This window comes from Camelus dromedarius, chromosome 3 (assembly GCF_036321535.1).
Source record: "Camelus dromedarius isolate mCamDro1 chromosome 3, mCamDro1.pat, whole genome shotgun sequence".
In the NCBI taxonomy this organism is placed as follows: Eukaryota; Metazoa; Chordata; class Mammalia; order Artiodactyla; family Camelidae; genus Camelus; species Camelus dromedarius.
The window spans coordinates 48,072,118-48,085,588 of NC_087438.1; the positions used below are offsets into that span (position 1 = coordinate 48,072,118).

At 47.3% G+C, this 13,471-nt stretch overlaps 1 protein-coding gene across 3 annotated transcripts; it reads left to right on the forward strand.

Moving 5' to 3' along the window:
• Nucleotides 1–520: 520 nt before the first annotated feature.
• On the forward strand, nt 521–10,953 carry TMEM171 (transmembrane protein 171). 3 transcript variants are annotated; one of them, XM_010974989.3, is made up of 4 exons: nt 522–645; nt 3,676–4,383; nt 8,316–8,457; nt 10,674–10,953. In XM_010974989.3, the coding sequence occupies exons 2-4, from the start codon at nt 3,744–3,746 to the stop codon at nt 10,867–10,869; spliced, it is 978 nt and encodes a 325-aa protein (XP_010973291.1). In that variant the 5' UTR covers nt 522–645; nt 3,676–3,743; the 3' UTR covers nt 10,870–10,953. The 3 variants fall into 3 exon arrangements, with proteins under 3 accessions (XP_064337543.1, XP_010973291.1, XP_031302568.1); XM_031446708.2 differs by lacking the exon at nt 522–645 and adding an exon at nt 1,439–1,522; XM_064481473.1 differs by lacking the exon at nt 8,316–8,457 and having other exon boundaries at nt 521–645.
• The last annotated feature ends 2,518 nt before the right edge of the window (nt 10,954–13,471 follow it).

Here is a 13,471-nt window from a genome sequence, read left to right on the forward strand (position 1 = left end):
CCTAGCCCAGAACAAGGGGTGGTGATATTCAAGAAAGTAATATTCAGTGGTCCTCCTCTGGCCACTGGGGCAAGTGGCCCAGAAAATCCCTCGGGTTGGGCCCTAATTAGTCTGCCTCCCTGGTGCAGTCTTGTCTCACCCATCCTGCCCTCCAGCCCTCAGATCCCAGGTCACCACCTTTCCCTCTTTGAGAGTCTCCTCACCTATGTTATCAGCTAAGCCTATTCATTCTTTACCACAGTGAGAACTGGGAACAACTTGCTGTATTAGGTATCCGAGGTGTTCGCACTTTCAAAAGGTTAATGCAATTGGTGTTAACTCTTGCCTGGGTTTCTGGCGAAGTGGACACGCCGCAGGGAGAAGTGGCAGGGATGGGGAAGGTCCCAGGGTTGACGGTGCTCTGGTGTTTTGGCTGAGCCCTTGACTCACCTTCCATAGCGCCCTGACCTCTGGTGTGGAAACTGGCACAGTTGGATCCATGTCACGTGTCACGGGGCAGGTTACAAATAGCAGGGAGATTAGCAAACCCATCCCGAAACTCCTGGTTCAAGGGCAGGGAAAGTTACCAGTTTAATTCCGGCAAATCATTAGCAACTGAGAACCGGGAAGAGGGTTCGATGGCAACGCACGGCTGCGAGCATACATGTGAGTGCCGTAGGGACGGAGCTGGCCCCGCACGGGGTCTGCCCAGGGCCTGCCTCAGTCTCAGAGCTAGGACTTCGTGCCCGAACGGCTCGGGCATGGGAGCCCCCTGTCTCACACTCTAATGGAGCGCACCTTTCTATAACCTGGTGTCTCCGTAACCTGTTCCTGGGGGAGCCCGCGGCGAGGGGCTTGCTCCAGTGACCCCAGTCAAGGTCTCCGGAGGGACAGGAGGGCCACAGGCTCCCGGGTAGATCTATCCTACAGGGCGCAGCGGCGGGAAAGCGGGGGCCCCAGTTTAAACGCTCGGGAGGCGGCCACGCCGGAGAAGGGCAGCATTGCCCTTTCCCCCACACCCTGACCCCCAATTCTGATCTCGGCCACGAAGGGAAACAGCTCCCTTCCCGCCGGCCGGATCTCGACCGTCGCCGCGCGAATTGGGACAGACAGGGCCGCGGGCCAGGGAGGCGGCGGGGGTGCCCATTTTCCCAGATTCCTCGCGCTCACGGTCACGGGCGTGGAAGCAGCCGGGTCCACTCGCCCGGGCCCGAGGCAGCCCCTCGCTCTCCACCCTGGCGCCGGGCGCGCCTCTGGTCCCCGAAGGGCAGCACCCGGCAGCGGCCAGCTCCCGCCAGTCAGGCCTGCCCTGCCCGCGCCCCGCGCCACCTCGCCCTCCCCGCACTGCCTCCTCTATAAACACCGCGCGGCCCGCCCTCCGCGCCCGGACACGCAGGTGGGAGTGCGCGGTGCGGGCCGCGGGCAGAGGCAGGCGCTGCGCTCTGCCGGGTGTCCACGGCCCGCGCTGCCTGCCGAGCGCCGACCCCGAGCCCCGCGCCAGGCTTCCGCCCGCACAGTCAGCGCTCGCAGGACAGAGCCTCAGGTAAGCGCTCCTGGCCCCGCGCTCCTCCGCACCCCGGGAGCCAGAGCTCTGCGGCCGCTGCCGTTTAGGGTCCAGGCTGGGTGCGAGGAGCGGCGCATCTCGGAGGACCCGCGCTAAAGCTGCGCGGACAGGAGCGGCGCGCGAGCTCCTCCGGGCTGGTGTGGCCCTCAGGCTCTCTAAACTCACAAAGCTCTCTTCCATGAAGGACTTTGCGTCTCTTTGCGTCGATCCCCCAAAGCACAAAGCTTTGGACGTCGTAAGATGCTGCTGATTTGGAAATGTCCTTTGGGAAACAGTGTTGGGGAGGCGGATTTGTCTTTGGAGAAATTAAGTGTTGGTTGGTATTTGGAAAAGGTTTAGTTTCCTATTAGTGCAGATGGCTGTGTGTGTGTGTGTGTGTGTGTGTGTGTGAGAGAGAGAGAGAGAGAGAGAGAGAGAGAGAGGGAGAGGGAGAGGGAGAGGGAGAGGGAGAGGGAGAGGGAGAGAACCCACATACTATTTTGAAGGGGGATTAACACCTATGCTAGGTGTTTAGTCCACTAGTCCATGGCAGGGAAGCTACAAATCCAGTTTTAGGCTTTACTAGTAATTGGGAATTTGCCTTAAGGCAGTTGAAGGCTTGTGACTCAAGGCAAAGTAAAAAGCACCAGGAATACAATGTATTCCAGATAGGACTTTGTAGCAGAGTCACCTTTCACCCATATCTGCAGACCAGCAAAAGGTATTACAGGGTTCCAACTTTTTTTTTTTTTTAACATTTTTTAAACATAACTTTGTTTGCCTCAGCTTAATTGTATCTTCATAAATACAGCTCATCCAAGTTTAAAGTGAAAGCTTGTTTTCCACCTATATTTCCCTCTTTCTCCAACTTCGTACTTTTTTCTGGGAAAAGTTTAAAACCAGCTGTTTCCTTTGTTTACCTAAACTGACCCTTCTTGGACATGAGTTTGTCAAGATGGCTTTGGCTTTCGTGCCTCAATCTTGAGCACCTTCATGTGACGCAAGTGGCACAAAACACTTCATAAGTTTTCTTTCCTGGAGGAAGTGAAAATGTTCTTCACACCTGAGTTGTCTTTCTGAGTGCCCCAACTTGAAGGGTCCTGGGAAAACATTCCATTCATTAGCATAAGACAAGACAACTGGATAATAAAGTCAGTTTGTGTAGACAAGTTTTTACCCACTGCTCGGTGTACATGTAGTATATGATACCCTTGAAGTACAGGGCTTGGATGGTCTTGTGGAAGGTGCTTTCCCATTTGGTTTCCTGCATACTCTTCTTTCAAAGGCGAGTTCTGTTGTTGTTTAGTGTTTTGTAACTGGTGATTTTATCGGCTGCTTATTTTTAACTGAGCCTAAACCTTTCTGGGGAAGTGGGTGGCAATACAGAGGAGGGTGAGCAAGAGGCCACCTGCCCACCTAGGGGACAAGGCTCCACCTGACCCGCTGTGCCAGACCTCCCTGCGTCATCCCAGGCCCAAGCAGCCCAGCCACCAGATTTCAGGGCAGCCCTAATGTGTGCCTGTCTGAGAACTCAAGAATCACATTTTGACAGAATTAACTTTAAATCCACCAAACGCACGGTGTTCCTGAACCGCCTTTCCGTTCAGCTGAAACTGCTGAACTTGGGTCTCCCGTAGATGCAGCCGTAGAATAAGGCACGGAATGGAAAGTTGCCGTCTAAAACAGGAAATGGAAAGTTAGTTACTGAACGAAAATTTACCAACTTGGAAATGCTCAGAGCAGCTGTGATGAAATGTGGGGTGTCTGTAAATCAGAAATAATCCCTATGGTTCTTCCCTCACTCGCCATTGTTTTTTGGGGGGAGGGGGGTTGCTGGGGAAGTGAGTTTGTAAGACTCGTAACAGGAAAAGTCACACCCAGTTACTTTTGTTGTATGGGTTTTGATTTTTCAGTATACTCTTAGGTGCCTGGTAATTGCATTTCCTCTTCTTGCATATCTTTATAAAATTACATATTCAGGCGTTTCTGAATGCCAGTTCTTCTGACTCATGGACCAGCTCATTGTTCTACAGGGCATCGGTTGCATAAAGTTCTATTCCCTGTGATTTCATCCTAGTGTGATTTCTGAAAAAGAACAGGGTGGGTCAGTAACACCTGTGACCACCTTAATTTGGTGTTGGTTATGTTTGCAGAGCTGCTGAAACAACTGGAAGGAAGGAACACACCCTGCCCGCTCCTGGGGAAGGGGCCTTTTCTGGCCATGTCTCCTGCAGCGGCTGCCGAGCCAGATGGGTTCCAGCGAGCCAGGAATGTCAGCAAGCTTATATTCTTCCTTTTTGTCATTGGCGCCATCCTGCTGTGTGTGGGAGTCCTGCTCTCCATCTTTGGGTTCCAGGCATGCCAATACGACACCCCCACCAACTGCAGCATGATACTGAAGGTCGCGGGGCCCGTGTGTGCCGTCGTTGGGCTTGGGGCCGTGATCCTGGCCCGCTCCCGGGCAAGACTTCAGCGCAGTGAGGCGCGCCTGCGAGGCAACCAGGGGGACTCAGACCGAGCCTTCCTCTGTGGGGAGAGCCGCCAGTTTGTCCAGTGCCTCATCTTTGGGTTCCTCTTCCTGACAAGTGGCATGCTTATCAGCATACTGGGCATTTGGGTCCCTGGGTGTGGCTCAGACTGGGCGTCGGAACCACTGAATGAGACAGACGCTGATGACGCAGAGGCCGAGATCTGTGGATTCCTGTCCCTGCAGATCTTGGGACCGTTGATAGTACTAGTGGGACTGTGCTTCTTCGTGGTTGCCCACATTAAGAAGAGAAACAACTTGAACGTGGGCCAGGATGCCTTGGAAAGGGAAGAGAGACAGACCCAGAACGTGGAGGCTGTCCACGTCACTGTAGGTGGGTGGCTGTCATTGCTCTGCTTGTTCATATCACAGTGGCTGTTGTGTCAAGGCTTCACCGAGCTGCTCTCAGATCTGGCCTAGCTTCTCTTCTCCTTTCTTTTTCTCTGTCTCTCTCTCCCTCACACACATACAGACATGGTGCTGCTGCTGTTCTTAGCCCCACAAGAATCCTTGAGCACATCATTTCCTCCCAGCAATTCCTTATTATCTTGCAAAAGCACTGGGATACTAAGTTTTGACCTTGACTGAGATCACAGAGCAAATAGAGAGGAAAGTGAGAGGAACCTCGATGGTAGCCTGGCAGCCTTCTGTCACCTAAGAGACCCCTGTTATTCTCACAGTGAACACTTATGACACTTCTGGTTTTTGGAAATATGGGTTCTTCTCCTTGGCTGTCCTTGACTGGCCATCCTTGGAAGCCCTCAACCTCTCCTGGACTTACTACATGTATCTGTAAAGTGAGCTCTGCATTTCTAAGATTCCTTCCAGCACTAACATTCTAGGATTCTGAGTCTGTCCCAAATCCATTGGTCTTCCATGTTTTGAAGGAGTCTTCTGCACTGTTTTCCACATTGTTCTTCACTTTCTGTAATTTCACCCCTGACTTCAGGGTTGGGGCAAAGTTTGGAAGCAGTGGCATAGACAAAGATGAAACGTGACAGCACCTGTCACTTCTTTACCCCATGGAATGCCTAGGGATTCCCTTTGGGTCCCCCCAGGGTTCTACAGAAGAGCTGCATCACCATTTCCCAGAGTCAGCCCCACCCCCTGCCTACCCCACAGAACAACGTCAGTAGCTTTGGCCTCAGCTCCACAGCATCAAAGGAAAACCCCGTTGCTGCTCATTTTTTGCCAATCACTGTTTTATTTCGGTCTCCTACATTTGAAAGGATAAAGCTCGAAAACTTAACATCTAATAGGCTGGGTAAAGAGGATTACAGAGCAGAAACCATGGTGGAAACAGGGAAGGAGGGTGGCGAGTGAGATGTTTCTCATGGGCGGGGCTGTCTGTCCGGCTGGCAGTATTCACCGCGGGGATTCCCTGGTCTGTGGGACTTCATAGCATTGGCCTCAAAGAGGAAGGGCAGATGTATTTACAGACAATCCTTGTATTCAGCCAGGGTTGAAGCTCCCAGCGTACTTATTTATGCATTTATATACTTATGATGACAACACCAACACTGGGTGCATATTAATAATGCCTAACACGTATACAGGGCTTATTCTTGGGCCAAATACACATCTTCATGCTTTAGCGTGTGCTCTACAAGAGCCTGTTGTGTGAAATTCATTCACGCTTACAACATCTCACTGAGGCTGATACTCTTAGTGTCTCCATGTTAAAGACGAAGAATCTGAGGCATGGGGTTACCCAGCAATTTGCCCAAGGTCACAAACTAGCAAGTGGCAGAGCCAGGATCCTGACAGGAGGCAGTGGGCATGCATACTCTACAGCCCTCGCGTAGCGCCCTCCCTGGGCACTTGCTGTAATTCTGTTTCTACTGGTTTCATCCCCGACCGAGTGTCCTGGAGAGCTGTTACATGACAAAAGTGCTTGCCCAGTGTTATAGATGTTCTCCGTCCTCTCAAGAAACACAGTGAGATGCAAGTAAATGCACTCCTGAGGTGCTTACAGTCTTCCATTTAGCTGGAAGCATTTCAAGGTGTGCCCTTTGAGTTTACTATTGGGGAGTTTTGGGACCCAGCTTCCCTCCTGGTGGCTGAAATTGGGGGTGGGTAGCAGGGAGCAGGGCTGCTGGTTCCAGGATGCAGTGACTCCTGGGTGGTTCTGTGCTGATGTTGGCACTGCGTAGTTTAGAATCTCCTCCACCTAACCCTTTAAGTCCTATGAAATTGGTGAAAATCTCCTTCTTTTCTCTCCTTTGATATTGTAGAATAGAGTTTAAATTTTTAGAAATCATGTCTTTTAGCAAACTGATAAGACTCCAGACATTGTCTATCAATGGTCAGTTCTGTCTTATGAGGGAAACCAGGGTGACAGGAGGCAGTTCTTGGCTAAGTGCCAGAATCCAGCTCTTCTCAGAGTGGAAAACAATAGATAATCCAAGATGCATGATGCCCGCATTGTGGGCACATCTAGTGCTAGACCCTGGAAGCATGAGCAGATGCATGAGCCAGCCCTCTGCTGTGGGGTGTGTATGGTCAGCTCAGAGAAGACATCAAGTCCTTCAGGACTTAGTGAAAGGGAAACCCCTGGTGGGAGGGGGCTTCTTTCTGAGGAGAGCAGGAGGGCTGGGAGCTGACTGGGCAAAGGGATGGATGAGCCTCGGAGAAAACTGGAGGCCAGAACACTTCCTTGTGTGTGTTTGGTAGGTGATCGGCCTGCTTTAGAGGCTTATTCTCAGATCCTTTGTTCTACAATGTGTAATTGAAGTGAACGCTCAACCAACCTTCCTCTGACCTACCAAGGCCTTCTGAAACAATTCAATGAGAATCCCAAGACAACCACTATGCTTTTTCACGCTTAGGTTAGCGATGTATATTTTAAGCTCTAACTGCGGTCTCCTTGCAGAAAGAGAGATGGAGTTAATGCATTTTCTGCAGGGCTAAGTTACCTCTGGGGAGGTGGCTGAGGCGACAAGGTGGAGAGTGGAACTACTGGCCAGACGGCCAGTTGGGAATATTTCTTCAGACATGCAAATAGGTACCACTTGCTGGTGGGTGTGTAGAAAGCCCCTCTAAGGATGTGCTACACCTGAGAGAGCTTGCTCCATGCTTAGCACTGTCTTAATCCCGCACACATCCTGCCTGCTCTCTGAGGTGGGTACAGTTCCGGCCTGCAATTTCCAGATGTGGTTGCGGAGGCCGAGAAAAGGTGAATAACCTGTTGAGGGCCGTGCTGGGGTGGTGACTGGCAAATGGAACCCTGGTAGCTGTAGACAGCCCTGCAGCTCCCTAGGTAAGCGTGAGCTCTGCCACCAGTACGAACCAGTCTCCTCCCTGCCGGGAAATGAAGTCCTCTTTCCTCCTTCACTTTTCCTGAGCTGCCATTTGATGCTGCCAACTCATCAGAGGTCACCTTCGACCTCTTTGTAATGCGGCTGCCACATGTCTAGGAGTTTATGGGCATGTGGTGCATCCAGCATTGGAATCAGGATACAAATTAGAGCTTGCATCTGGTCCCCAGTTCTCCTCTCCGAAACACAGGGATGTGTTCTGGAGTGAACAGTAGCAACAGAAATGCAACAAACAAACAAAAAACCAAAAAAAAAAAAAAAAAAAAAACCCTAGCTCTTCTTTGAGTTTGCTGTGCTTTTGTAAAGCTTGGAAGAAATGTTGGTAGATAAAAACACTCTGCAAGAGCGTAAACCACAGGCTGTTTTGCAGCTGTACTGTCATTTGTTCAGAGGCTGAAACTGTATTTGAGGAACAAAGGCACTTTACCCAAGAGCTAGCTTTGAAAGAATTAACATTGTAAGTTGAAAACAAAAAAAAACTTTATAGCAGTAGACATCATGGGGAGGTAAGGAACAATATTAACAAACGCTTCACAGAAATGCTTTAGCTCAGACTCGCTATGAAATATAGCCCTACTATTTTTTTTAAATGTGGTAAAATATACATAACATACCATTTACCAATTCAAACATTTTTACCTGTATAGTGGCATTAAGCACATACACTACGTTGTACAACCATCACTGCTATCCATTTCAGGAAGTATTTCGTTCTCCCCAACAGACACGCTGCCCTCATTAAACACAGACTCTGACTGCTCTCACCTCCAGCCCCTGGCAACCTCTACTCTCCATCTCTGTAAATCCGATAGCCCCCCCTTTTTTTTTACTTCTGGAGTTAACACCTTTTCTAGAGATGGGCCAAATATCCAATTAATTTCTTTGGCTCTTGCTCAGTTGCTTGCATGTATCACTCCTCTGTCTTCAACGGAATGTTGTGTTCCCTCAGGTGATGCGGTGATCATATTCCCACCCCCGCCTCCGCCTTACTTCCCTGAGTCTTCAGCTTCTACAGCTGCTCGAAGTCCTGGGGCTGACAGCTTGCTTCCAAATGAAAACCCACCTTCATATTACAGTATTTTCAACTATGGGTAAGACTTTCTGTTTGAACTTCAAGAGTAGGAACACTTAACCATCTCAGGCCTACACCTATATTCAGGCCAAATCAGCTCTAAGGCTGTGGTATCCAGGTGTGAGTGTCTTCTTTGCAGACATGATGCCAGAATTATTGCCTTAATATTAATAGTAACTTTTGGAAACTTTGGGCAGCACCTAAGTTAAAAATGATAAGAGTGGTGATGCCAGGTTAACATGAAGCCTTCTCCGGGCATCTTTATGTGCTCCTGGCAGGGCTGATCCTCAAAATGCCGAACAACCTGTCAGCCAGCCCAAGCTCTGGAGCAGAACTTGGGAGGCTCCTGCTAAGTTAGGCTTTGCTGCTTCAGATTGTGGGGAGGTGTGTGGGTCCCAGGGGACCTCCTGCTGGTTCAGAGGGTTTCAGTATCTACTGGAGGTACTTGAGTAACTGGCTAGAATCAGCCTGCACCCTGAATTAACCATACCGGGCGTCTCCCTTCAATGTTAAGTTGCTCCCTGAGCCTCAGAGCCTTCTCAGATCGGCTGAAGAGAAATATGAGATTCACACCCTTATCCTCCATACTCCCCACGTGCCACAAATGAGGAGGCATACCTGGGGTCAGATTACACCGTGTGACTCTAAGTGCTTCTCCTTCCGGCAGAGGGATGCCACAGCAATGGGATCCATACAGCAGTCAGCACAGCTTGTGATGGGGAAAGCCTCGGGGTGGCTAGACTAGTTAGGAGGCCAACTCTCACAACTGGATGGAAGTCACAGGAGCTGGGGGCTGTGGTGGTTAGAAAGGGAGGTGTGGGTAAGGGAATCTGGAAAGGATGATGAGTGAGGAGGGCAGAAATCATGATGTTAAGTGTGAGTGGCATGGACAGTGGAATGTTCCTGACAGAGGAGTGGAGACAGGAGCTCCATGTAAGTGGGGAGAAGATGGTGAGCTAGCTCGCGGTGGAGGGCTGGCAGGGTGTGGGCCTTTGAGGCAGACCGGATAGGCTCGGTCTTGGGAGGGAGATGAGGTGCTGGAGATGGAACGGCAAAGAGGTTGCTGAAACCAGGAGGGCAAGGCGGCAAAGACTTGTGGAGAATCCACAGGAGGGAAGGCTGGATAAGGAGTACAGGGACCAGCAGGGCTGGAAAAGGCTCTGTACCTTCCCAAATGGGAAACCAAGATGTAGGAAGAGAAGGAAGGATGGCTGGAAAATCTCACAGGGCAAAGTGAGAGGGATGAGCAGGACTCAGTGAAAATTGACTTTCACAACACTGAGATATACGTACATTTTCAAAAGCAGTGAGAAGCAGGACCCGAGAGCTACCTTGAGCGTTGGGGGACAGGTGCTGCCTTACCTGGTCATTCATGTCTTAAGGCACATGTTCTTGTGCTTCAAACTGGGTAGTGAGCTGGAAATCCGACCAGGGATGAACGCAAGTGTTGTCCTGCACGGATGAAGAGGAGGTTAGGGTCTGGACATTTGTAGAATTCTGTTAGTGAATTTGTGTATTTTTTTCTGCAATGATGAACTTCCCAGAGCTTTAAAACAAATGTCTATTACTACTCCTATTACTATTTACTATTACTAAAACTACTCCTACTGCTGCTACTATGCCAGGGTCTGTCTGGCTTTTCATACATGACCTCATATAATTCTCATGGCCACTTAGAATGTAGGCACTGTTGTCATCCCCATTTTACAGATAAGGAAACTGAGACTTAGGTTAAATAAGTTGCTCAAGACCACACAGCTAGAAAGCAGCAGAGTGGAAATTCAGATGCTGGTCTGCTCTTTGCAAGAGCCCAGTCTGTTAACCAGTATGCCTTCTTGCCTCCCTTCATGTTTGTGGCTTAATGATTTAATTTTCTATTTGCATAAGTGGGTCCACCTTATGTTAGCAGTCTCAGAAGATGAAATAGCAGAGAAGAGTAACTGTGTGTGTGCATGTTCTTTTCGGAAGGCATCTATATGTTTGTACTCTACGTATTTTCAGTGACAAGGAAGGTGACAACAAGAGTGAGACTCTTAATGTTACAATCAGCTCTGAGGACAGTAAGAGGCAAGAAATCAAAACATATTTCTAAAAAATGGAATATGGAAGAAATTACTCTTTAGACCCTTGCAGATGCTTCTACATGCATCTAATTAAACACCTGGAAAAAACCTGGTACTTAAGGCACGTGACTGACTCCCTCTGTCCCCTTTCACATTCTCTCCTTCTTCATAGGACCCCAACTCCTGAGAGCCAAGGCGTGGCCTCCGAGAGAGACTGCGCAACTGTATACACTATTTCTGGGACCGCCTCATCCTCGGAGACCTTACACGCTCCACATCTCTCATCTGAATTGCCTCCCAGATATGAAGAAAAAGAATCTGCTGCCACCCTCTCTGTGTCTCCATCTTCTGAGCCTTCCTCACCATGAACCATGGACTCCAGTTCAATTTTATATAGAATCAATCACTATTTTATTTAATTTGTTTTTTTTTTAATAAAAAATACAACAGCATCACTCTGTCCTGATTTCCTGGTCTGGCATCAACATCAGTAACAAAGCTTCTGGATTAAGCTGTTAGGGCTTCTGACCACGGAAGAGGCAGAGAGCCTCCAGCCCTGAACTTGAGCTGGTTCTCACTGAGACCCGCTACTCTGGGAGGTCAGTGGGATCTTTCATATTGGTGGAGGAGGAAACAAAGGCACAGAGAGGCTAATTAACTTATTCAAGGTCACACTGCCTCTGAATGGTGAGGTTGGGTTTTGAACCCATCTAGCTGGTTTCTGAAAACCAGGTGCATGTTTCTACCCTGTGCTGTCAAAGGCCAACCCAAAGCAGTGGTTAATGTTTAGCTGGGTCCATTGGGTTTCCAATGTTAATTGCTTCTGAGGCAGAGAAACCAGATTGCTCTCCTAATTTCTTTATTATAATTTCTTCTTCCTCTTCTTCCCTTTCCTTTCCCTCTCCTTCTTCCTCATCTTCCTATTCCTTTTTTCTTTTTTTCATTTTGAAAGAAGGTAGTTAGGGTAATTAGGTAATTTACACTGGGGCAGTTACCAGCAAGCATACTGATATCCTAAAGCTTTCTTATAGTGACATGACATTTTTGGAGAAGAAATTTCTTGGGACACTTTGATAACCAGATTCCCTTGGAAAGGTTCAGGAAGGATGTGCCTTTCTGTATTATAAGGTGCCCAGCTTCTGGACCACCAACTCTTATTCTTATAAGGCTACTGCTGAACAGGAACATTCATACAGTTGGGTACAATCAAAATTATTTATTTACTTCTAGATATAAACCTTAAAAAATAATCACTAAGTATTATCAGTTCTACCTGGGAAAAACTGATTTTTAGAATCTGACACCTGTAGGAACTTAGCATTTTTGGTAACAAAATTTGATGTAGCAAAAATGTGAAATTTTTATGCCTTTTACACAAGCCATAATCCTCATAAAAAAAAAAATCAGTATTATCCAGCATTTAACTGCTTGAAAACAGAATTTAAGGGCGTTAATGCCCCAATAGTTTAACCAAAGTAATGACTGATTTCATGGGAATTGCTCCTGCAGTAAATCACGGGTAACAGTCTATACCAGAAGTACCCATCTATTTCTAAATGGGACATTTATTGGATTGAACTGCTCTTAAAATTCAAGCTTTTTTTTTTTTTTTTTTCCTGGAAGGTTAATTATTCACATTTTAAAATCAGGACAAATTTTAAATGAAGTGGATTATTGCCACTTCCTTCTGCTGTTACTTGTTTAGTGGATTATTGCCACTTCCTTCTGCTGTTACTTGTTTAAAATGATTAAGCTGAAACTTCAAGGTAGAATTAGTTTTAAACACTTATAAGTTGTCATATATAATCAAGAGCTTTTTTAAGGGCTCAAAGTTAGGGTTTGTAACTGTGCATTTTACTTTTATATGCTAGTAAATTTAAATGGCAGTTAAAAATGCTTACGTATAAGTTTGCCCTTCTGGTTGGGGAAGTCTGCTCTACCTCCACCAGTCTCCATGGTATTCAGCCAACTGGGAACTGACGAAATGAGCTGTTTACTGCAGGACTGAATCACAGGCAGCAGAGCTGGGACGAATCATTTAGTCATAGGGAGAAGCATCCTTTGCCTAGCAAGGTTTTGGCAGACGATGACAGTTTCTGAAAACCCACGTGGTGGAACATTACTCATTTTCTTTATGTGTTAACTTTTTTTTTTAATTGAGGTGAAATTCATATAATATAAAATGAACCATTTAAGGTGAACAATTCAGTGGCATCTAGTACATTCACAATGTTGTATAGCCACCACCACTATCTAATTCCAAAATACTTTCATCATCCCCAAATAAAACCCTATACCCAGTAAACAATCACTCCCCACTCCCTCTCAAACCCCTCCATGGCATCCACCAGTCTGCTTCTGTCTCTGTAGATTTACCTTTTCTGGATATTTCATTTAAGTGGGATCATACAATATGTGAACTTTTGTGTCTGCCTTCTTTCATTTAGCACGCTGTTTTCAAGATTCATCCACATCGCAATATGTATCAGTACTTCATTCCTTTTAGGAGCTAAATTCCATTTCATTGTGTATATATATGCCTCAGTTTATTTATGATGGACATGTGGGTTGCGCCCGCCTTCTGGATGTTGTGAATAGCGCAGCTATGAAAATTCATGTACAAATATTTGTAAGAGTACCTGCTTTCAATTCTTTTGGTTCTATACCTAGGGATGAAATTCTGGATCATATGTGAACTTTGTGTTTAAATTTTTGAGGACACTGTTCCACAGAGGTTGCACATTTTGACATCCCCACCAGCAAAGTACGAAAGTTCAATTCTTTCACATTCTCACCAGCACTTTGTTTTTTCTGTTATTTTTATTATTATTATATTATTACTACTATTATTGTCATCTTAGTATGAAGTATTTCACTATGGTTTTGACTTCAACTTCCCTAATGACTAATAATGTTGAGCATTTTTTCATGTGTTGTGTTTGAACACCAGACATTATCAGGAGCATGAGA

What these genes read in the sequence shown, in the direction of transcription:
- TMEM171 (XM_010974989.3), top strand. Translation starts at nt 3,744, where the DNA reads ATGTCTCCTGCAGCGGCTGCCGAGCCAGATGGGTTCCAGCGAGCCAGG. An exon ending in GGCTGTCCACGTCACTGTAG is followed by an intron (nt 4,384 to 8,315) that starts GTGGGTGGCTGT and finishes GTGTTCCCTCAG; the next exon opens with GTGATGCGGTGATCATATTC. An exon ending in TACAGTATTTTCAACTATGG is followed by an intron (nt 8,458 to 10,673) that starts GTAAGACTTTCT and finishes CCTTCTTCATAG; the next exon opens with GACCCCAACTCCTGAGAGCC.